Source organism: Dama dama, chromosome 8 (assembly GCF_033118175.1).
Source record: "Dama dama isolate Ldn47 chromosome 8, ASM3311817v1, whole genome shotgun sequence".
NCBI lineage: Eukaryota > Metazoa > Chordata > Mammalia > Artiodactyla > Cervidae > Dama > Dama dama.
The window spans coordinates 11035849-11059722 of NC_083688.1; the positions used below are offsets into that span (position 1 = coordinate 11035849).

General features: G+C 43.0%; 1 protein-coding gene across 3 annotated transcripts; it reads left to right on the forward strand.

The window, feature by feature from the left end:
• The first annotated feature begins 1590 nt into the window (after positions 1 to 1590).
• Positions 1591 to 22804, forward strand: TRNAU1AP (tRNA selenocysteine 1 associated protein 1). Of its 3 annotated transcripts, XM_061148376.1 has the most exons (9): positions 1591 to 1715; positions 2404 to 2501; positions 7783 to 7882; positions 8494 to 8546; positions 10840 to 10971; positions 12379 to 12498; positions 15407 to 15569; positions 15777 to 15810; positions 22527 to 22804. In XM_061148376.1, exons 1-9 carry the CDS (start codon positions 1689 to 1691, stop codon positions 22661 to 22663), a joined length of 864 nt encoding a protein of 287 aa, XP_061004359.1. In that variant the 5' UTR covers positions 1591 to 1688; the 3' UTR covers positions 22664 to 22804. The 3 variants fall into 3 exon arrangements, with proteins under 3 accessions (XP_061004359.1, XP_061004360.1, XP_061004361.1); XM_061148377.1 differs by lacking the exon at positions 12379 to 12498; XM_061148378.1 differs by lacking the exon at positions 10840 to 10971.
• The last annotated feature ends 1070 nt before the right edge of the window (positions 22805 to 23874 follow it).

A 23874-nucleotide genomic window follows, 5' to 3' on the forward strand; every position in this document is an offset into this window, starting at 1 on the left:
TGGAAGGAAAGCCATGACCAATCTAGACAGCATATTAAAAAGCAAAGACATTACTTTGCTGACAAAAATGTCTAACACATCCCCAACATTCTTGTGGGAATTTGATTAGAAACAGCAAACAAGGAATCCTATCTGATAAAACTTACATTCTAAGTTAAGTATGTAAAAATCTTCCACATGTAAAATAAAATTTAAAAATAGTATGCAAAAAGCAGAGGGGTTGGCAGATAGTGGTAAATATTTATCAGTTATAATTCAAAGGCCTCCAACTGCCACTTTGGAGCACTTATTAGATGCCAGGCATTAGGCCAAATGTTTTTCCAATTTCTCATTTTGTCCTCACAACAAACATGGTTTGGGACTTTGCTGGAGGGCAAGTGGTGAAGACAATTCCAGTGCAGGGGGCATGGGTTTGATCCCTGGTCTGGAAATTGATATCCCACATGTCACACTGCTTGGCCAAACAAAACATGGCATGAGGTAAACACTGCTATTTGTTGGTTAGTTGCTAACTTGAGTTCGACTCTTCAACCCTGTGGACTGTAGCCCGCCAGGTTCCTCCTTCCCAGGCAAGATCACCGGAGAGGGTTGCCGTTTCCTTCTCCAGGGGATTATCTCCGTATGGGGATGGAACCTGTGTCTCCTGAGTTGGCAGATGGATTCTTTACCACAGAGCCAGTCGGGAAACCAAGTGTTACTATTACCCAAAATAGTGAGGAGGGCTCAATTTGTTCAAATCTATAGTCAAAGCACCTAAACACTACACTACTGTGGAAGTGAATAGAATAAAACTGGAAATTTGGCAGCTTGTGGTTGGATCTAAGACTGGATCCACCAGTGTGCTTGACTTTTGGGCCAAACACCCCAAGTTTGGGATGTATATACTGTCAAGGAAGGGCTGAAGTGGCCATCAGCCCAGAAGGAGCCTCAGAAATGGATCCTCAAGCACTTGGAATGACTTTCACTGTTGGAGATGACAATTCTCATAGAAGTTTCACATTCTGGGGAATGGGTAGTAAACTGAGGTGAAGGCTTGGGACTCTCCCATATTAGAAGTCAAATTGTCAGGATTCTCTAGAAACCGAGTTTACTGAGTGCCTTCTGTGGCAGGTCACTGTTTTGGGACAGGTTAGAACTGGCGGTTTGGATTAGTGTAGATGTGGGACGCCAGAAAGTGACAAGACTTGGGGACTGATTCGTTTGAGATGACACAGTTGCCCCAATTTGCAAACTGGGAAATGCGGTGTGAAGGGGTGGCTGGAGCGGACCAGTCAGTAATTTGCCTAAGTGAGTGGAACTGAATCGTCCAGACTCCCAAAGGACATCTTAAACTTGGGTTGGGGGGGGGGGGGGAAAGTGCTTACATTTGCAATTTTTTTTTACAAGGAGCGTAAAATTCTGTAATTTTATCTGTATGTGTGTGTTTAAATAGAAACCCGAGAAAGCCAGTCACCCGCTCCACCCACAGCCCGGCGCTGGGCGGGCTCTGCCCCGCCCCCTCCAGTCTTGGGACCCGCTCGCCGGGAGCCGGAAAGACCCGGAGCGGCGCGCGGGCGCGGTCCTGGCGCCGACCTGCGGAGCATGCGCAGAAGGCGGCCGAGGCGCATGCTCCGTGGAGGTCCCGGCCCGGCGGCCCCCGCGTCTGCGCCAGCCCGGGGGCCCCACAGAGTCCCGGCGGGGCCGCGGGCATGGCGGCCAGCCTGTGGATGGGCGACGTGAGTGAGGGCGGCCTCCCGGGTCTGTGGTGCAGGAATCTTAGCGTCGCGAGGAAGAAAGGGGCCGAGGGGGGAGGGTCCTCGAATCCCTAAAAGGGTGGACGTGAATGGGGAGGGGAGTTCTTCTAGGCGACGCCGGCGCGAGTCCCAGTATTTAGGTGCCAGGGTAGGGGTGGTGGGGGCTGAGACTGAAGGGAAGGGTCCTCCTCGGATCCTCAAAAGGTGGAAGTGCTTGGAGAAGGGCAGTTCTCTTAGGTGACGCCCAAGTGAGTCCCAGCGTGTAGGGGAAGGGGGCTGACTCGGAGGGGGAGGGGTCTTAGGGGCCCCGCCTGGGTTCACGGAAGCGAAAAGGAGGGTTGAGGTGGGGGGGGGGGGGGGGCGGATAGAATGGGAGGAATCCTAAAGGTGGAAGAGCGCCCCTGGTTCTGGACTGGAGGGATGGATTCCATCCCAGTGCGGGGGCGGCTTCTACAAAGGAGCATGTTTAAAGGGAAAGAAAGCGAGGGACCGGGAACGCAGGGGTTCAGATCATTCTGCGCAAGGAAACCTCTTCCCCCCTACCCCCCAACCCCACTCCCGCCCGCCAGCAGCGTGCAGCCCACCCCGGGCTCAGGGGGAAGGGCTCCGGATCCGGGAAACGAGGAGTCTGGTTGCTGGCCCAACCCGCTCTGCTCTTGTGTTTACGCAGCTGGAGCCCTACATGGATGAGAACTTCATCTCCAGAGCCTTTGCTACCATGGGGGAGACAGTGATGAGCGTCAAAATTATCCGAAACCGCCTCACTGGGTTTGTCCTCTTATTTCAGTCTTCTCGGTTCTACATAAAGTAGATCGCTCTGCGTGTCATTCAGGAGAAGGGTAACATCGCGGAGGGTCAGGGCTTCTGACCCCTAGCAATAGTTGTCATAATGATGTTAACATTTGGGGGCGTACAGCTGACTTGAGCCAGTCTGGATTTGAAAGCTCTTGTCTGCTGTGTGTGACTTTGAGCAAGTGACTTAAATTCTCCCTCTTGACTGTAAAAATAGACATAATGAAAGCGCCTACCTCATAGAGTCCTGGTGAGGATTAAGTGCCATTAATTCACGATCAAGGTTTACCACAATGTCTGGCATATGGTATATGCTTGGTAAGTATAAATAGATTATGATCTGCTAGGTAATAAGCACTTTAAAATCACAAAAACCTCTGAGCTAAGTACGGTTATTAGAGAAGCTTAATAGCGGTCTTAAATTTACACAGCTTTTAAATGAGAAGCCAGGACACTAATTCAGCTGTGTTCTCAAAGTTCATGTACCCTTAACTCTCACGTGAAACACTACCTATGTGCTACTGTTCTAGATTTCCTGGACACATGACTGAAATAAGCCAGAAGCAGTCCCTCCTCTCGTGGAGTTGACTACATTCTAATAAGGGAATGAGACAGTTAATACCTACACAAAACAAAAATGTGAGGAATACTTTCACATAGCCAAAAAAAAAAAGTGTTCAGTGAGTATCTACTCTGTGCCGAGTACTAAAGCAGCTTGCTAAAGCATCAGTTAGTTGAAAAATGATGGGAGATATGAAGTGCTGCCTAGACTTTGGCTGTTTGGTAAACAGGTACTTTCTTATTGTTCTTATAGACAGAAAACCCTGATAAATCAGCTACTGGCATGAAGATACATTCTGTAATACTTTCCAAAACACTGACACAGGTTCTCACATTTTAATCTTTATTAAGAATTGGAATCATCCTTTCCTGCCATTGGACTTCCCTAGTGACTGAGTGGTAAAGAATCTTCCTGCCAATGCAGGAGACTTAGGTTCAATCCCTGGGTCAAGAATATCCCCTGGAATAGGAAATGGCAACCAATTCCCGTATTCTTGCCTGGGAAATCCCATGAACAGAGGAGCCTGGCCGGCTATAATCCATGGGGTCGCAAAAGAGCAGGACATGACTTAGTGACTAAATAAGAAATAACAACCATTGATTACTAAATCTCAGCTGTTTTTTATGGTGGCACCATCATACATGTTACATGTGTACTCTGCCTCACATGACAAAGACTTTGAAGTGCCTTGTGAGAATACTGTAAAACAAATAAATGTAAATTAAAAACAAGGAACAGAAAATATGGGGAAAAGATCAGACCCAAGGAAAAGTAATGCACAATAAAGCATATTGCTTAAGAATGTAGTGATTGGTTGTAAAATGCTTAATACCACAGAGCTATATAGTTACAAAGTGGTTAAAATGATAACATTTTATGTAATTGTGTGTGTGCTCAGTTGTGCCCGACTCTGCAACCCCATGGACTGTAGCCCAGACCAGGCTCCTCTGTCTATGGGATTTCCAGAGAAGAATACTAGAGTGAGTTGCCATTCCCTTTTCCAATGCTAAATAATCCTTAACGACAATTTTTAAAATTCAGCAAAGAAAAAAAAGAATACAGTCGCATTGGAGTAACCACATCTCTTCCATCACTGGTGGGACTAGAAAATGTTAGAACCACTGGGGACAAGTATCTGGCAGTATCTTTTTTAATTTTTTTCCTTTTTTTAAAAGAACAAAACTTTAATTTTTGGCTGCACTGGGTCTTCATTGCTGAGCACGGGCTTTCTCTGGTTGCTGTGAGTGGGGGCTACTTTATAGTGCGTAGGCTTCTCATTGCAGAGCAAGGGCTCTACTCAAGTGGGCTTCAGTAGTTGTGGCACATGGGCTTAATTGCTCTGAGGCATGTAGGATCTTCCCTGACTAGGGATGGAACCCATGTCCCCTGCATCGGTAGGTGGATTCTTAACCACTGAACCACCAGGAAAGTCCATACATCTTCAATATATCTGCCTTAGCAAGTCTAGTCCTAGGTATTTACTCAAGAGAAATGAAAACGTGTAACTACTATGAAAAGGACTTGAATATGTATACCACATTTTGTGCACGTGCGTGTGTGTGCACGCGTGCATGCATGCGTGCGAGCTCAGTTGCTCAGTTGTGTCCGACTCTTGGTGGCTTCTCTGCCTACTGAATTTTCCCAACAAGAATACAGGAGTGGGTTGCCATTTCCTACTCCAGGGGATCTTCCAGGTCCAGGATTGAACCTGTATCTCTTTCATTTCCTGCATTGGCAGGCGGATTCTTTACCACTGTGCCACCTGGGAAGCCCCATAGCACATTGGACAATGTCCCCAAACTGCAGTCCAGGTATCCATGAATAGGTAAATATATAAATACTGGTATAGTCATACAGTATATGACTGGTGTACACATACAGTTTATGTAAATGTATGGTATACGTATACAGTATATGACATAAAATTTCCAGAGTTTGCTTAAGTTCATGTCCTTTGAGTTGGTGATGCTATCTAGCCATCTTATCCTCTGACACCTTCTTTTCCTTTTGTCTTCAGTCTTTCCCAGCATCAGGATCTTTTTCACTGAGTCAGTTCTAAAATACACAAAATTAATCTGTGGTGGAAATAACTCAGCATTTAGAAGAATTTGTGCATTTCATTTATGTAACTTAGAAGGACAAAACTGTACATAATAATTGAACTCTAGTTAATAATAAGCATGTTAAAATAATTGAGAAAAGTGTACCAGTATCTGCAACTTACTTTGAAATGTGTCAGAAAATGAGGATGATATCTGTATTTTCCAAGTCTCCTATAAATGTGTTGTCATACTTTCATTATTTAAAAAAAAAAAATCAACAAAAACAAAAAAAAGAAAATAAGGGTGGTTAATAGGTAAGGACGTGGATGGATGGATTGTCACTTGGTAAAGTAAATATTAAAAAAAAGTGGGTATATATATATATATGAGTGTTTGGCAGCTCTTTCAATTTTTATGTTTGGAATTTTTCATAATAAATGGCTGGGGAAAGAATATAGTCAGCTTAACCTGAACTCAAGTCCAGCCTTTGGCAGGTACCAGCTGTGTGGTTTAAGGCGTATTATATAATCCTGAGTCTCAGTCTCCACATCTAAATGGGAGCAGTAGTTTGCTTCCCTCATGGAGTTGTTCTGTGAGGCTAAGATGAGATGGTGTGTGTGAAGTGGCGAGCACAGTGCTTGGCCTATAGTGACTGCTCAGTAACAGTCAGCTCTTACTGGTGGTGGTCTTTACATCGGCTTAAGATTCTAGCACACACAAGATAGAAGACACAGGTTTGCCCCACCGTTCTTCTAAGCATTGACATTTACGGAGCTCATAGACTGTGTTCGGAGAAGGCAGTGGCAACCCACTCCAGTGCTCTTGCCTGGAGAATCCCAGGGACGGAGGAGCCCGGTGGGCTGCTGTCTATGGGGTTGCACAGAGTCGGACACGACTGAAGTGACTTAGCAGCAGCAGCAGCAGCAGACTGTGTTCTTAGATCCCTGGGCTCCGGTACTTCCCTTGCCCATACCTTTTGGCTTGGTGTCCATAAGGTTATTTCAACTGAGTATCTTAGTTCCAGAAAAGTCTGATTTATTTCACTGGTGATAGATTTTAAGAATGCTGTTAAGGAAAACTTTTCAGTATAAATCTCTTAGGAAGAAGGAATATCAGAGGATCTAGCCACATCTACCTACTTATGTCCCTTAGTGATGCTTTAAAAATAGACCACCAGGAATCTTACAGATATCCCCCCAATTAGGCCTGGTCTGTGGATTTACTTTGTTCAACTAGATTTTAAGTCTCTTAAGGTCAGGTACCATGTTCTTCAACTCTGTATCTGCCTGGATGGTGGTAGGTGATCAAAAAAACTTTTTAAATCATGAAAAATTTAAATTTACAAAGAGTGCAGTGTACACTCATATAACCACCACCTCATTTCAAAAATTGTTAATATGTTGCTGTATTCTCCTTATCTACGTGTCTGTAGAGATTTAGGTAGGTAGATGTTTTATTTTTGCCAAACCACAAGAAAGTAAATTATAGGCATCATGACATTTCTAAATATTTGAGTATTGTTTTTTAATGAATTAGGATCCAGTCAGAGATCAGATCCTATATTGCATTTGTCTCTTTTTAATGTAGAAATGCCCACTTCTTTCTTTTCTCAGAATAATGACTTTTTGAAGAGGTAAGATTGTCTTACATTAGGTCCTACATTCTGGATTCTGGTCCTCCATTCTGGATTTATTTGTTTCCTTGTTGTAGTGTTTTACTTGTTCTGTTCCTAATAGTTCCTAGACATTAGATCTGAAGGTTTGCCTGGGTTGCATAGAAATATTTTTTTTTTCGGCTGTGCCAGGTCTTATAGGACACACGAGATCTTCAGTCTTCAGTTGTGCAGGATCTTTAGTTGTGGCCTACAAACTCTTAGTTGCAGCAAGCAGGATCTGGTTCCCTGACCAGGGATGGAACCCATGCTCTCTGGCTTCGGAGCTTGGAGTTTAGCCAGTGGACCACTAGGGAAGTCCCAGGAAACATTTTTGACAAGAGGTATTCATAGGTATTACAATATATAAATATACAAAATATAAATAAAACACCTATGAATATATAATATATTCATAGGTATTACAATATATAAATGATTTACTACATAAATCTGGTACTGGACTGGATTGGCAGTACTTATATACTCAGGTCTATAAATTCTGAACTGGAGTACAGCATGGAACAAAAATAATATGGGCTGTCATGGGAAAAACATTTTTTCCTGCCCTCTATCCCAGACTTAGTCTCTCATCTAGGTATCACATCTTGTGTGTGTATGTGTGTGTGTCTGTGTGTCTGTCTGTCTGTGAAAGCTTGAATTACTCTTTTTTTTAAATTGGAGGAAAATTGCTTTACAGTGTTTTGTTGGTTTCTGCTATACAACAACTTGAATCAGCCATAATTAAACATATATCCTGTCTCCCCTCCCTCTTGAACCTTCCCTCACCCCTTCTTTTTTTAAATAATTATTTATTTGGCTGTACCTGGTTTTAGTTGCTGCATGCAAATACTTAGTTGCGGTATATGGGATCTAGTTCTCTGACCAGGGATGGAACCCAGGCCCCCTGCATTGGGAGCTTGGAGCCTTAGCCACACAATCCCTATCAAAGTCCCTGGGTGTCAGATCTTTAACCGTTCACTTTTTCTGTTTTCTCTGCAGGATCCCAGCTGGCTACTGCTTTGTAGAATTCGCAGATTTGGCCACAGCTGAGAAGTGTTTGCATAAAATCAACGGGAAGCCCCTTCCAGGAGCCACACCTGTAAGGACACTTAGATAATGATAATGTTGCCATTTTTGTTACCATGGATAACTGTCGTTTATTGAATCCCTGCCGTATCTTTTATTTAATCCTATAACAACCCTAAACAGTAGGCATTGTTACCTTCGACAGACCAGGAAACTGAAGCTCAGGGAGATGGAATAACTTGCCCAAGGCAACACAGGTAGTAAGTGGCAGAGCCAGGATGCAGACGGAAGATTGGTTGCCTCTAAAACCCATGCCCTATCCACTCCGCACCGCTGCCTCCCTTCACAGAAGACTTGAACCTCTAGACCTCTTGCTTGATTGACAAAGTAGAACAGGCTGGCAGCTGTGAGGACACGTTTCAAGAGAGTTGCATTCTGCTCTTCCCACAGTTACTTAGCTTACAGCTGCACCACGCTGGCACACCTGGGCTCATAGAACCATGGAGCTGGCAGTGCCCTTAGCGGTCATCCGTGCATCCCCCTCCTTTTAAACAGGAGAAAAGGCTGAGGCTTAGAGAGGGGGAGATGTTTTGGCCAAGGTAATTTATTTCAGTTTTTTTCCAAAAATTGTTGATTCTTGAAACACCTTTCTCTGTTTTAGTTTGTTTGTTTTTAAATTTTCAGGCAAAGCGTTTTAAACTGAATTACGCCACTTATGGGAAACAGCCAGATAACAGGTAAGTGGAGAGTAGCCACAAGGTAGCTTCAAGTCCTGGGAAATGTCTAGATAGAGACAAGATGTATTCACTGCGCTAGTCACTTCCAGAGAGGAGGATGGGGAGCTGAGTTTGACCCCAGTTTGCTTCCCTCCTGAAGGCCAACCCCTCTCATCCCTGTTGGGGAATACTTCCAGTTTGCTTATGTCAGGACCTTTATCTTCTCTGTTATTTGCTCCCTCTCCTAGTCCCTTGACTGCCCACGGTAATGACATTTTATTCAGTAACAATTGCTGTAGCAACATAAATGTATCAAGCATTTCAGATTGCTGTTTGAAAGCTGGAGAACATTGTATCAAAAGCTTTAGATAGATTTATACCCTTTGAACCCATAATTCTGCTTTTCAGAATTTATTCATGGATATGTGTAAAGATTATTCCTAGGTGGCACTAGTGGTAAGGAACCCGCCTGCCAATGCAGGAGACATAAGAGATGCAGGTTTGATCCCTGGGTTGGGAAGATCTGGAGGAGGGTATGGCAACCCACTCCAGTATTCTTGCCTGGAGAATCCCATGGACAGAGAAGCCTAGTGGGCTACACAGTCCATAGAATCACAAAGAGTTGGACATGACTGAAGTGACTTAGCACGCATGTGTAAGGATTAGCCTTGAAAATGTTCGTTGATATCATGTAATATCACTTATATGTGGAATCCTAAAAAAGAACTTACTTATGAAACAGAAATAGAGCCACAGATGTAGAAAACAAACTTATGATTACTGGAGGATAAGGGGACGCAGTGAAGAAATTGGGAGGTTGGGACTGACTTGTACACACTAGTGTATATAAAACAGGCAGCTAATTAGACCTACTGTATAGCATAGGGAGCTCTACTCGATACCCTGTAATGGCTTATATGGGAAAAGAATATAAAAAAAGAATGGAAATGTGTATATGTATAAACTGATTCACTTTGCTGTACACCTAAAGTTAGCACAGCATTGTATATCAACTACAGCAAAAGTTTTTTTTTTTAAAAACAGAAAATGTTCATTGAGCTACTACATACAAGGGGCCAAATTGGGGGAAAATCCAAGTAATCTAATAATAGGAAATGGTGTAAGTTACAATATGTTCATTTTTTGGAATATTGTGTATCCATTAATGTGTCATGTTGTAACAGAATACTCACGTCAAGATGTTGGTGAGATGCTGTAAGTGAAAAAAATGCTAGAAACAAATGAGTTGTATCCAGTTTTTGTAAATTCAAAGGAAGAAGCTAAAGCAAAATGACAAAAATGCATATCAAGGTGTTCATGGTGATTTCCTTTGAGTTGGGTTAGTGGTATTTTATTTTTCTTTGTCCTTTTATATATTCTGATCTTATACAAGGTATACTTGAAATAAAATAATAATGAGTTTATTGTTCTATTACAGGGGTTGGCAAACTGTGGCCTAATTTTGTTATTACCTGAAAGCTAAAAATGGTTTTTACTTTTTTTTTTTTTTTTTTTTTTTGACGGTGCCTCATGGTTTGCAGGATCCTAGTTAACCCAACCAGGGATTAAACCTGGGCCGTCGGCAGTGAGAGCACAGAGTCATAACCACTGGACCACCAGGAAATTCCCTCTATATTTTAAATTATTTATTTATTTTTTTGGCTGTGCTGCTCTGCTTGTGGGGTCTTAGCTCCCTGACCAAGAATCGATTCTATGCCCCCTGCAATGAAAGTGGACCACCTTAACTACTTAAGTAACTTAACTACTGGGCCACCAGGGAAGGCCCCCTGGCCCCCCTTTCATTTTTAAAGGATTGTGTGTGTGAACACAGAGAAGACAACAGAAATCAGAGGTGCCCCCAGAGAGCCTACAGTAGTTACTGTATGGCCTTCACAGAAAATTTTGCTGACCCTGTCCTGAAAGCTGAGGGATTTCATGTTAGCCCATCTCTAGGAGAGAAGGTTCAGTTCTCATGCTCCCTGTACTTTCACCATTTGGATTAAAAGTATGCAATGAATGCAGAATCTCTGGCTTTATCTTTTGAGCATCTCTGACTTGTCCCCTGGTCTGCACTCATGTAATGCTTGAAGCCAGACAGGCTTTGTTCAGTGGGTGAGGGACTTGGGGCAGGACACTCCTTCCGTAACTCTTCTGCCAGGACTGCCAAATGAAACAAATTAGGACTAGGTTGAGAACCCATCAGATGTGTTGTTCTCTGACATGGCACAGAAGAGGTTTATCTAGAATGGGCCAAGAGAGCTCACAAGAGCAGAAGTTTTCTTCTTTGTGTCTGAATCTCGTTCTCTCTTCTCAGCCCTGAATACTCCCTCTTTGTGGGGGATCTGACCCCAGATGTGGATGATGGCATGCTGTATGAGTTCTTCGTCAAAGTCTACCCCTCCTGTCGGGGAGGCAAGGTGGTTTTGGACCAGACAGGCGTGTCTAAGTAAGGCCTTACTTTTATTGATGCCTACCCTGTTGGTTGCAGCATGTATCTCATAGCTGAGGGTGTGATAAGGAGGCCATGGTGAATGGTGGTGAAGAGCTCAGGCGCTGGAGCCAAAAACCGCCTGGTGCAAATCCCAGCCTCAGTAGTGCCCAGGGATTATGCAACAAAGTTACTGAACCTCTGGCCCTGTTTCCTCATCTGTGAAATGGGACTGATTAATAGTATATGCATCTCATGGGGGTTAGTGTAAGGATGAAATGATGTAATGTAAATAAATCAATAGAAAATGCTTTATAGGTACTTCCTTTTTTTTTTTTTTTCCCCCGCCCCCCAAGGTATTTCCTTTTTTATTATTGTTAGTTTAAAAGTAGAAACATCAAAAAAATAAATTTTTTAAAAAAAGAAAAAAGTAGAAACATCTCAAGAAGGGTTTATATATATATATATATTTTTTTTTTTTCTCCATTCTGGTTTATTACAGAATTTTTTTTTTATTACAGAATATTGAATATATATAGTTCCCCTGTGCTATACAGTAGGACCTTGTTTATCTTTAGTAGTTTATATCGGCTAGTCTCAAACTCCTCCTAGTTTATCCCTTTTCTACCCTCTTGCACCTTTGATAACCATAAATTTGTTTTCTGTGTCTGTGAGTCTCTTTCTGTTTTGTAAGTAAGTTCATTTATATCATATTTTAGATTCCACGCATAAGTGAGATCATATGATATATGTCGGGAAAGATTCCTTTTTGATCTAAGTAGTAGTTATGAGCTTGGACTTTGAATTCTGTTTCTGGCATGACTTTGGGCAAGTCATTAAACATTTTTGAAGTTTGGTTTTGCCTTCAATAAGATGTAGATACTCCCTTCATCAAGTTGTTGGACAGTTATTGAGATAACTCTGGGAAAATACTCAGCATAGTGCCTGGGAAATAAAAAGTGGTCATTAAATGTTAACTGTCATTCATTTAGCCTCAAGTGGGATATGAGTTCAAGAGATCAGGAACCTTGTCTGCTTGTGACTGCTGAGTCCCAGTGCCTTGGGTCGCACCTGGCATGCAGGGCAGGCTCTGTAAATACTTGGCCTTCTGTGACTGTCACTACTGCTGCTTCTACTGTAGTAATAATAAGAATGCTTCGCAGTAGATTGGGAGGGACGCTCCTGTCTGGGGAGAAGCCCCATCAGGATGGCATGGAGGAGATGGGTGAACTGGAAGTGGGATCCTCCAGTGCTGGGGTCTCACGCTGCTCTGTGACACCCCTGTTTCATGGGGCGCTCAGGCCTGCCCACGTGGTTTGATGGGCGCGCTCTCCCGTCTCGGCTTCTTTTCCGTTCTTTGCTTTTACCTGCATCACGTTTGTGATCTAAATCGTGCGTGTGTATGTGTGTGTCTTTTTCCTGCAGGGGTTATGGTTTTGTGAAATTCACAGATGAGCTGGAACAGAAGCGAGCCCTGACAGAGTGCCAGGGAGCCATAGGACTGGGGTCTAAACCAGTGCGGCTGAGCGTGGCCATCCCCAAAGCGTGAGTCCTGCGCTGGCATGGGAACCGAGACATGCCTTGTCGGTTGCTGATAATCAGGGCATCCGCTTGCTGATTGGGAGGCTGCCAGGAGACTCAGTGCAGGCCACAATAATGAGTGCCTGGTATTTGCCAGGCTGGGTGCTGGGGATGAGCCAGCATCATCACTGTTGCCCCTGCAGAAGCTTACGGCTGAGGAGAGAGCTCTGACTAGGGGAGGCAGGCACATTCAGAATCGCCACAGCAATGCTGGAAAAGCAGTTGGGCTCTGCAAACTTAGTTTGTGTGCTCTTTGCCCAGTAGAGCTGCTGTTGAAACATATAAACCTCTTATGAGTCCCCCTTGCTATGGGAGTGGCTAAGAATTAATGATATAGGGAATATGATATAGGAAATTGCCACAAGGCACGCCTTGTGGCCTAAAGAAAAATAATGATACAAGCAGGATAGAATATTATATACATCACTATTGTACCTGTCACTCTGGGCAGAAAACCCTTCTTCCCATGCATATCCAAGCATGTTTTATACTCAGATATAAGACAGTATTTCTCTGCATAGAATCTTCCATCCTTTGGCCCAAACAGTGGTTCTCAGCTTGAGGGCATTGGCAACACCTGAAGATAAATTTGATTGTCACATCCCATACTGAGAGAGGGCAGCCTCTGGAATCTAATGAGTACAGGCCAGGTATGCTACTAAACATCCTACTGTGCACAGGTCAGCTCCTGGAACAAAGAATGGTCTCCTCTGCCCCCAAAAGTCAGTTTTACTAAGGCTGAGAAACTTCGTGTTAAAGTATACAGGTGGTTATACTCTTCAGGCAGAACTTTCAGGTGGCCGTGTTTTTTAAGACAGCAAAAGATTTGGGGGCTCTCTGCAGTTTAGCCGCAGCAATTCTCCCCTCCAAATGTTATTTGTTCTAAACTCTACTGTATATGTAAAAACGTTAAAGAAAACATTGAAAAGAAAGAAAGTTCCTCATTACTCTAAATGACTGCTTATAATTTCTGGGTTCCTTTTCAGGCTTTTCCGTAAGCTTCTGTTCTGTATAAATGTAGATATTGATGTAGATACACACACACTGCATGCATATGGGTCAGTTTACATGTGGTAGATTCATTGCCTTATTCATTTTTAATACAATAACAATGCTTACTCTTTTGCTTCCCCAGTTTACTCAGTATACACACTCACTTTGCCATAGAGTTGCATAGTTGTCATCATTTACAACATTTTTAATAGCTGCGGAATATTCTTTTGATCGCATATTCTGTCTAGCAGTTCCTCTGATGTTTACTATTTTGGTGTTTTCTGCTGTGTCATCATTTATTCAGTCAGTGATAACTGAGTCCCTGCAACTGCAGCCCCACCCTAGACTTTGAAGTTGTAGTTATAAACAAGAAAAACAAAGTCCCTTCTGCAGAGCTGTTATATTCTGTTACATCTGCTTCTTCATTGAGCATTGTTGTCAGCATTTGATGCCTGCCTCTGGGGAGGTGCCCTCATGCACTAAGAATTGATGATAAGAGTTTCCTTTGAGAGTCAGACTTGTAAGAGCTGAGTGTGGAGAAACAAAAATGTGTAGACCCAGGCCCTGTACCTTCAGTGATCTGAACTTGTCATGGGGGTGGTAGACTCCTTGGACACATGGGTCGGGGGGTAGGGCCATGGAGACAAACATTAGCAGTTTTCAGCCTGGCAGTGGGCAGGGAGAGGAAATCTCTGCCATCAGACTTTATCGAGCCGCCCCATCGGGAGGTGATGCTAAGGCAGTCAGATGCAGCTTAACTGCTCTGGCTGAGAGCTCACCAAGCCGACATTGAGCACATGGGGAACTTGGGAAGAGCTCATCACCTGTGGTTTTTCAAGATTTGAAAGCAGTGGATCTTTTGCAGGCTTGACATTTTCTTTGGTTAGCAGTGACTGGGGTAGCTGTGGAATCAGAGAAGGCAGCTTTCTGTTGACTTTGGGCCTCAGCCCTGATTGGTGAATGCAGGGAAGGGGAGATGGACGGGAGACTTGAATCTGCAGGGCAGGTGCTATATGAACCGTGTTGTGGTAGGGGTGCAAGCCTTGGAGTTAAAATTTGGCTCCAGTCCTCTGTGTAGTCTTGGGTAAATCACTTAACCGTTCAGAAGCTCTGTTCTCATATTTACAGAGGGAATAATAAATAATAGCTCTGTCATAGAGCTGTGCCGGACTTAAAGTAGGAGACCATATATGAAAAAGAATGGGCACAAATCCCAGGTACCTACTCCACAAATGGTATCTCTGACTACAGTTCCAGGCTCCTGAAACACTTACCTTATGTTTTACAGGGAAAAGGTGATAAGATATTTTGTAATTTGAAAATGCTCCTTGGATCATTCTATATCCAGATTATCCAGGCCATGTTTACCTAATTGAGCCTTTGTGGCTGGCAGAAAAACAGCCCCCCAAGATCTTGAGAAGGGGAAAAGTCAGTACTAATAGAGTTTGTAAGGGAGACAAACCTAACCACTGAAAGCGCCTTTTTTTTTTTTTTTTTTTTAATTTGGCCACGCTGTCTGGCCCACAGGATCCCAGTACCCCGATCAGGGATTAAACCTGAGCCCATAGAACTTAAACTGCAGAGTCCCAACCATTGGACCACCTGGGAAGTTTCAAAAGCTCCTATCTTTAAAGCTGGGTTCTGGGACCAGACTGCCTGGGTTTGAATCTCTTTTTCACTGTGTGACTTCAGACAAATGATGTAATCTCTCTGTACCTCTGTTTTCTCATCTGTGAAATAGGATTAATTATATATTTACTGTATAGCACCATTGTGGGGATTAAACAAGTTAGTCTGTGTAAAGCGCTCAGAACAGTCCCGGTCATATCGTATTATGGAAATGTTTGCTCATTTGTTTATTTTTCTTTCTTCCTTTAAGGAGCCGTGTGAAGCCAGTGGAGTATAGTCAAATGTACAGTTATAGCTACAACCAGTATTACCAGCAGTACCAGAACTACTATGCCCAGTGGGGCTATGACCAGAACACCGGCAGCTACAGCTATAGTTATCCCCAGTATGGCTACACCCAGAGCACCATGCAGGTAACCGTGATTTGGCCGGTCTGGCCCCGCATCCTCCAGAGACCTGGGTGATTCTCCAGGATGGGGTGGTTAAGGACAGGAGCTTGCGCTTCAGAAAGACAGAGGGAAAGATGAGGCAGCTTAATTCCTCTTATTAAAAAGAAGCCATCCTAGTCATGGGCTAGGCTTTCACTGTGCTTCTCACCCACCTCTCTGGTCTCTTGGCAGACGTATGAAGAAGTCGGAGATGATGCATTGGAAGGTAAGAAAGGACTCCCTTCACTCTGTGTGAGATGTGAATGTCACCTGAGTGGGAAGTGCGGATCCCAGATCTCCCTGGGGAGCAACAGAGGAGGGAGCCCAAGGTTCCTTGGACACGTGGTGTTCTACCCTAGGATGTAGGTCTGAACCAAAAACTCCGTTGCCTTATATTTGTTTCACAGTTTGTCAGATTCATGTAAAATAATTTTTTTAATTTCACGTTTTGATTTTTTTCCACACTTTTTTTTAAGCTACGCTGAGTCCTTGTTGCCTATCCCAGCAGTCTTTCTGTAGTTGCAGAGCACAGGCTCTAGAGCGTGTGGACTCTTTAGTTGTCATGTGGGCTTAGCTCCCCTGCAGCATGTGGAATCTTAGCTCCCTGACCAGGGATTGAACTGGAGACCCCTACATTGGAAGGCAGATTCTTAACCACTGGACCACCAAGGAACTCCCCCCCCATATATCTTAAATGACATATTTTCCTCACTTTCAAGTAATAGTTATGATTGAAAGTTTGGAAAATACAGTAAAGTGTAAGGAAGAAACTAAAAACCACCCCCCAGTTTCACTACATGGTAATAGCCATTATTGCTTATTTAAAATTGTTTGTTGTGATTTTTTTACTGAATTTAACAGAAGAAAAAGTAAAACCAAAGTAATTGCTGACCTTGAGACAAATATTTTTTTCAAATGAGATATTCATACTTTTAAAGGAGTCTCAGGTTTGAGAAAATTATTAAAAAAAAAATTTTTTTTTTTTAATTTTTCTCAACATATTTCCGAACAGAATGTTAGGTTTAAGGAAGTAAAATAAAATCAGACATCGATTTCTAAGTACATAAACCTTTAGTTTAAGGTACAAAAAGATTCCAAGTTTAAAATCTTAAGTCTGTTTTAAGAATTATTCTTCAAGAGAAGGTCATAGGGAAAGTGTGATCTGTAAGCAAAATATCCTTTAAAGGAAACATCATCTGTAGGCATAAAACAAATTTCCTAGCATTTTAAAGCACTTTACTGAACATATTGTCACCTGATTCTGGCAGCAGTGACCGTAGGGGTGGGCTGGGCAGACCCGGAGCTCCAGTAGAGGGATGGTGAGCTGGAGAGCCACGTGGTCTTCTCAGGGTCACCCAGTGAGTTAGGAGCAAGGTTCAACCTGGAGTCCCTGTCTTTCTGTCCTTAGTCTCTTGCCTTTTCTTGCAGGAAGCACTGCCTCCTTTTTAGAGAAATTATCCTGATTATAACAATATTTGTGTGTCACTCCTTAGAGTTTTTCTATTTCTTCATCATCCATTATTATAGCCAACACTGCTACAGTAGTTTTGCAGGCACTGCTACCTATCAACACTTTGATGAATAGGTTCCTTTATAAATCCCATTCTACAGAAAAGAAAACTGAAGCTTAAATAGTTAATAGCTGACAGGTTGTACTATGTACAGGGCACTGTTCTAAGCACTTTTACAGGTATTAACTCATTTGACATTCACAATGGTTTTGAGGTAAGTACCTTAATTATCTTGATTTTACAGAAGAGAAAGTAAATTAGATTTCGTGTTCAAGGTCAGCATAGTTGCAACATCGTAGCAAGAGGTAGACTGTCTTGGAACCCTGCAGTCTTGCCCCAGACTTCAGGCTCTTTACCACAGTTTTAATGCCTCTCTTTTTTTTTTTTTTTTGGTGGCCGGATCTTAGTTCCCCAATCGGGAATTGAGCACACACCTTTGGCAGTGAAAGCATGGAGCCCTAACCACTGGACTACCAGGGAAGTCCCTAACACCTCCCATTTTAACCTAATAGCCACACAGAAACAGGGCCCAGGAGGGTGTGTTGTCCTTCTTCTGTGCCTTGGGTTCAGCAGGCCATCTTCCAGACCCTGTCACCCAAGTGAGGAAGGGTGCTATACTGTCCGTGCGTCCATAGACGTCTGCACACCCAAACATGTGTCCTTGGGAATTTGCTGGCGGTCCAGTGCCGGGTGCTTTCACCACCATGGCCTGGGTTCACTCCCTGGTCAAGGAACTGAGACCCCTAGAGCTGCATGGCTCGCCCAGAAACACCCAAGAGGAAACAAAGCAGCAGCAAAAATGCTTCCCCTTGCTGGAGGCTTTTGCTAATCTGTTGCCATATGCCTTTACCAGCACTGAGTGGAGTAGCCAGACTGGTCATGCTCTGCTTTCCTGGAGTTCGCGTATGGAGCTGCTCGCTGTACATGCTCAAAATTTCAACTCATAATTTAGATTAGAATTACAAGAGGGATTCCTCTGGTTGCGGGAATGGACACCTGCAATGGATGAAAAGATTCACCACTGATTGGTTGATTCAGCACTGACTGACTGATTCTTACAAGTGCCTGAGAAAGTTGGAAACAGCTTACAAAAGAAGCGCAAATGGCCTATAAACCACAAGAGAAAAGAATTTAAGCATATACTATTTGTGTTAGTCAAGATTCTCCAGAGAAATAGAGCCGAAAGGATATATGTATTTATAATCTGTGCTGTGCTTCAGCAAGTTGGAGGCTCAGGCAGGATTTCTATATTAGCACCTAGAGGTAGAATTCCTACCTTGGGAATCCTCAGTTTAAGGCCTTTAATTGGTTGGCTAAGGCCCACCCACATTATTGAGAATAATCACCTTTACTTAAAGTCAACTGATGGTAGATGTGAATCACATCTACAGAATATCTTTATCTAGACTGGTGTTTCACCAAACAGCTGGTCACCACTACCCTGACCAAGTTGACACAAAATGTAACCATCACACTGCTAATACTAGTACTTAAATACAAATTAAAATATACTATTTTTCTACAAAGAATTCTTAAAATGTTCATATGCATGAAATCAATTTTACCTGAAAGATTTTATCCCACAATGATATCAATACAGATAAATATCTAATAATAGGAGATGTATTAAATACTGGTAAAATTTTAATTAGATTTTTTGTTTTATTATGTCTTTTTCTTAAAAAAAATAATAAATTATGTCTTTTTCTAAAAGGCGAAAGATTTATACGATCTGAAGAGAAACCAGAGTATAATTATGTCTTTTTCTAAGAATATTGATGTAGAGAAATGTTCTCAATGAAACAAGTCCTGAAATACAATAGGATATACAGTAAGAACTCAGTTAGGTTCTTTGGTTTTTATTTGGAGGGTGTAACTCACATAACATAAAATTCACCCTTTTAAAGTGTGCAGTAGTTTATAAAAATAGCCACAAAGTTGTGCAGCCATTACCACTGTTTCACAGTGAAGAATCCTGTGAAACCACTAGCAGTCACTCCAGTATCCTGTCCCTGGCAACCAGTCACCTACTTTGGATTTACATATCCTGAACATTCTAAATAAATGGAGTCATGTATGATATGTGGTCCTTTGTGAATGGCCTCTCTGATTTAGCTTCTGATTTCTCTGTGTTATAGCATGTGTCATTCCTTCCTTTTTATGGTTGAATAATATTCCATTCTGTGGATATCCATTTAGTTGATGGACATTTGGATTGTGTCCATTTTCATTGTTGTAAATAATATTGTTATGAACATATGTGTATAAGTTTTTGTGTGGACATAGAGAGGTTTTCAGGGAAAAGTTTTCAGTACTCTTCAGTGTATACCTGGGAGTGTATTGCTGGATCATATAGTAAACTTTATTTAACCATTTGAGAAATGGCCAGACCTGTCCAAAAAGGCTTGGAGCATTTCCATTTCTCCACATTCTCACCAACAGTTACTATTTTTCATTTTGGCTATCATAGTAGCTTTGATGTCAGATTGCCACTTCATGGCAAATAGAAGGGGAAAATGTGGAATCAGTGACAGATTTCCTCTTCTTGAGCTCTAAAATCACTGTGGATGGTGACTGCAGCCATGGAATTAGAAGATTGCTTCTTGGAAGGAAAGCTATGACAAACCTAGGCAGTGTGTTAAAAAAGCAAAGATGTCACTTTGCTGACAAAGGTCTATATGGTCAAAGCCATGGTTTTTCCTGTAGTCATGTACGAATGTGAGACTTGGACCATAAAGAAGGCAGAATGCTAAAGAATTGATACTTTCAAACTGTGGTGCTGGACAAGACTCTTGAGAGTCCCTGAGACAGCCAGGAAATCAAACCACTCAGTCCTAAAGGAAATCAACCCTGAATACTCATTGGAAGGACTGATGCTGAAGCTCCAATACGTTAACCACCTGATAAGAGCCAACACATTGGAAAAGACCCTGATGCTGGGAAATATTGAGAGCAGAAGTGGGCAGCAGAGGATGAGATGGTTGGTTGGCATCACTGACTCAATGGACGTGAGTTTGAGCAAACTCAGGGAAATGGTGAAGGCCAGGAAAGCCTAGGGTGCTGCAGTTCATGGCGTCTTCTTTATTTGGCTGCACCAGGTCTTGGCGGCAGTTGCAGCATGCACGATGTTTAGTTGTGGCATATGGAATCTAGTTCCCTGACCAGGGATTGAACCAGGGTCCCCTGCATTGGGAGTTCAGTCGCTCAGTTGTGCCCAACTCTGCGACCCCATGGACTGCAGCACACCAGTCTTCCCTATCCATCACCTACTCCCAGAGCTTGCTCAGACTCATTTCCATGGAGTTGGTGATGCCATCCAGCTGTCTCATCCTCTCATCCCCTTCTCCTCCTGCCTTCAATCTTTCCCAGCATCAGGGTCTTTTCCAGTGAGTCAGTTCTTTGCGTCGGGTGGCTAAAGTATTGGAGCTCCAGCATCAGTCCTTCCAAAGAGTATTCAGGACTGATTTCCTTTAGGACTGACTGGTTGGATCTCCTTGAAGTCCAAGGGACTCTCAAGAGTCTTCTCCAGCACCACAGTTTAAAAGCATCAAATCTTTGGTGCTCAGTTTTCTTCACAGTCCAACTCTCACATCCATTCGTAACTATTGGAAAAACCATGCATTTGACTAGACAGGCCTTTGTTGGCAAAGTAATGTCTTTGCTTTTTAATAGGCTGTGTAGGTTGGTCATAGCTTTTCTTCCAAGGAGCAAGTGTCTTTTGATTTCATGGCTGCAGTCACCATCTGCAGTGATTTTGGAGCCCAAGCCAAGAAAGTTTGTCACTGTTTCTATTGTTTCCCCATCTATTTGCCATGGAGTGATGGGACCAGATGCCATGATCTTAGTTTTCTGAATGTTGAGCTTTAAGCCAACTTTTTCACTCTCCTCTTTCACTTTCATCAAGAGGCTCTTTAGTTCCTCTTCACCTTCTGCCATAAGGGTGGTGTGATCTGCATATCTGAGGTTATTGATATTTCTCCTGGCAATCTTGATTCCAGCTTGTGCTTCATCCAGCCCGGCATTTCACATGATGTACTCTGCATAGAAGTTAAATAAGCAGGGTGACAATATACAGCCTTGACGTACTTCTTTACCAATTTGGAACCAATCTGTTGTTTCATGTCCGGTTCTAACTGTTGCTTCCTGACCTGCATACAGATTTCTCAAGAGGCAGGTCAGGTGGTCTGGTGTTCCCATCTCTTGAAGAATTTCCCACAGTTTGTTGTGATCCACACAGTCAAAGGCTTGGGAGTGCAGAGTCTTAGCCACTGGGCCACCAGGGAAGTCCCTACTGTACTGAGTTTTGTAGTGACAGAACTTCCTTCTCTTTATAGTTGTATCACACAGATACACACCCCTAAATAGCAGGGTTTAGTTTTGCCTGTTTTTGAATTTTAATGCTGTGCTGTATATACTGTCTTTCTTCTTTCATTATTTTATTTGTGAGATTCGTCCAAGTTGGATGCAACGGGAGGTTCATTTTTAGTGCTCAGTAATATTCCCTTCTAAGAATAGTTTTCTTGTTAGAGGTTTAAAAGGAAACTGTTTGGTATTTTGTCATGGTTTCTGGTGAACAAATACCGCTATTGCAATCAAGAAAAAAAAAAATATAAAAATACAGAACTTGGTGTTTCAGCTTGTGTATTTGACTCTAGCTCTTTCATTAGACATTCATTGTTCTTGATTTAGTAATCTTGATCAGGTTTTCCAAACCCAAATTTCAAAAAAGGACCATACCAGAAAATCTGAGACATGTGACAGCTACAGGTGTGTGTAGTGTTTAATAAACATGGAACGGCAGCCAAAACTACTTGAGTACTAATTACGTGTTACATTTTGTAAAATTAGATTTAGACCCTTGATTAACTTTACCGTCGGAGCCACCAAGTAAGCCCATAGTAAAGAGTCTGCCTGCAATGCGGGAGACCCTGGGTCAGGAAGATCCCCTGGAGAAGGAAATGGCAACCCACTCCAGTGTCCTTGCCTGGGAAATCCCACGGAGGAGCCTGGCAGGTTACAGTCCATGGGGTCACAAAGAGTCAGACACGACTGAGCGACTTCACTTTCTACTTTCTTTTCTTGATTAACTAGGGCTTAGGGGGGCTCCTGCCAGCCTCAGTCATAAATCCACATGTAACCTGTAGTCAGCCTTCACTATCTTCCATTCCTCCACATTCTTGGATTCAGCCAGCCGTGGGTTGAGTCGTGTAGTACTGTAGCATTTACTCTTGAAAACCTCCACATGCAAATGGATCCTGTCCTGTTTGAGGGTGAACTGTCCACCACCCTGTTCTCTTCCTCACAAACCCTACAGAGGCAGCAGAGCTGGCAGCCCCGGTGAGGTAGGAGGGAGCAGGGAACTGAATCTTCTGTGGCTGCTGAGTGCTGCTCCCCTCTGCACCCCCTGAACCCACCCTTGCTTCTCTTCCAGACCCCATGCCGCAGCTGGATGTGACCGAGGCCAACAAGGAGTTCATGGAGCAGAGCGAGGAGCTGTATGATGCGCTGATGGACTGTCACTGGCAGCCTCTAGACACAGTGTCTTCAGAGATCCCTGCCATGATATAGCCAGGACAAAGGACAAGCCAGAATGGACTTGTGAGGGAGAGAAGAGACTCCTTTTTTAAAGTTACTGCAAGACTTTTTTTTAAAATGTTTCATAAAGATTTTAGTAATCAACCGTTCCTGCAATTATATTTTTCCTCTTAACACTGCTGCCTTCATTTGAGTTTGAAAACCCAGGGACCAGTTGGAAGAGGGTTGAATGAGGTTTATCTTTGAACAGTAATCTCATTTATCCAGATGATGTCACCTACACTCCTGGACATAATGATTAACCAAGGTGGGTCATAAGTTACTAAGCCAACTTCTTAGGAAAGTTCACATTTAAGGTTGTGATTACCTGCTGGGATAGTGTCAAATGGTGGGCAGTTACTTGTTTTCAGGTTTCCTTTCCCCCTACAAATTTGCCTCAAATCTGGTGGCTAGGAATTCATTATTTGAACTTGGGAGTGAAATTGCAGGGCCCATTGAATGGTTGAATGGTGACTCAGACGGTAAAGCATCTGTCTGCAACGCCAGAGACCCCGGTTCGATTCCTGGGTCAGGAAGATCCCCTGGAGAAGGAAATGGCAGCCCAAGCCTGGGAGGTCCCATGGACAGAGGGGCCTGGAAGGCTACAGTCCACGAGCTACTTAAATTTCAATTTGAATGGTCAAGTGTTCAGGCTTCTCTGTCCATGAAATTTTTCAGGCAGTATTAGAGCAGATTGCCATTTCCTCTTTCAGGGTATTTCCCCCTCCCAGACATCAAATCACCTCCAGTATTGGCAGGCAGATTCTCTTACCACTGTGCCACCTGGGAAGGTAGAAGTGTTGGAACCAGCTTATTTTAGACCAAAAATGCCTAGACTGTTTGAGGTACGAGATGGTGCCATGTATGTACCAATCCCACCTCTTAAGAAAATGTTAAAACTAAAGTACATAAATTATATTAAACTAAATGCATGAGTCTTATTAACATAGGAAATGGTCATTCAGATCAATCATCACCAAACCACATCTTTATGACTGTCACACCCATCTCTGCTGTTTTCCAAATAGGAAATCCCATTGATCAGGGCCCTCCTGAAATTATGCCAAAGATTGCTTCCCTAGGTTTGTGTAGACCTGAGGAGTGGCAGAGTATGTACCCTTCAAAGATCATTAAGCACCAGTCTTGGGCTCAGCCTGAATTCTCACTCAGCAAGAGTAATATAATTGCAATTATAGAAGTGATCC

Coding starts and splice junctions, on each gene's coding strand:
- TRNAU1AP (XM_061148376.1), top strand. CDS start 1,689: ATGGCGGCCAGCCTGTGGATGGGCGAC. Junction 1,716..2,403: donor CCAGCCTGTGGATGGGCGAC/GTGAGTGAGGGC, acceptor GTGTTTACGCAG/CTGGAGCCCTACATGGATGA. Junction 15,811..22,526: donor CGGAGATGATGCATTGGAAG/GTAAGAAAGGAC, acceptor CTTCTCTTCCAG/ACCCCATGCCGCAGCTGGAT.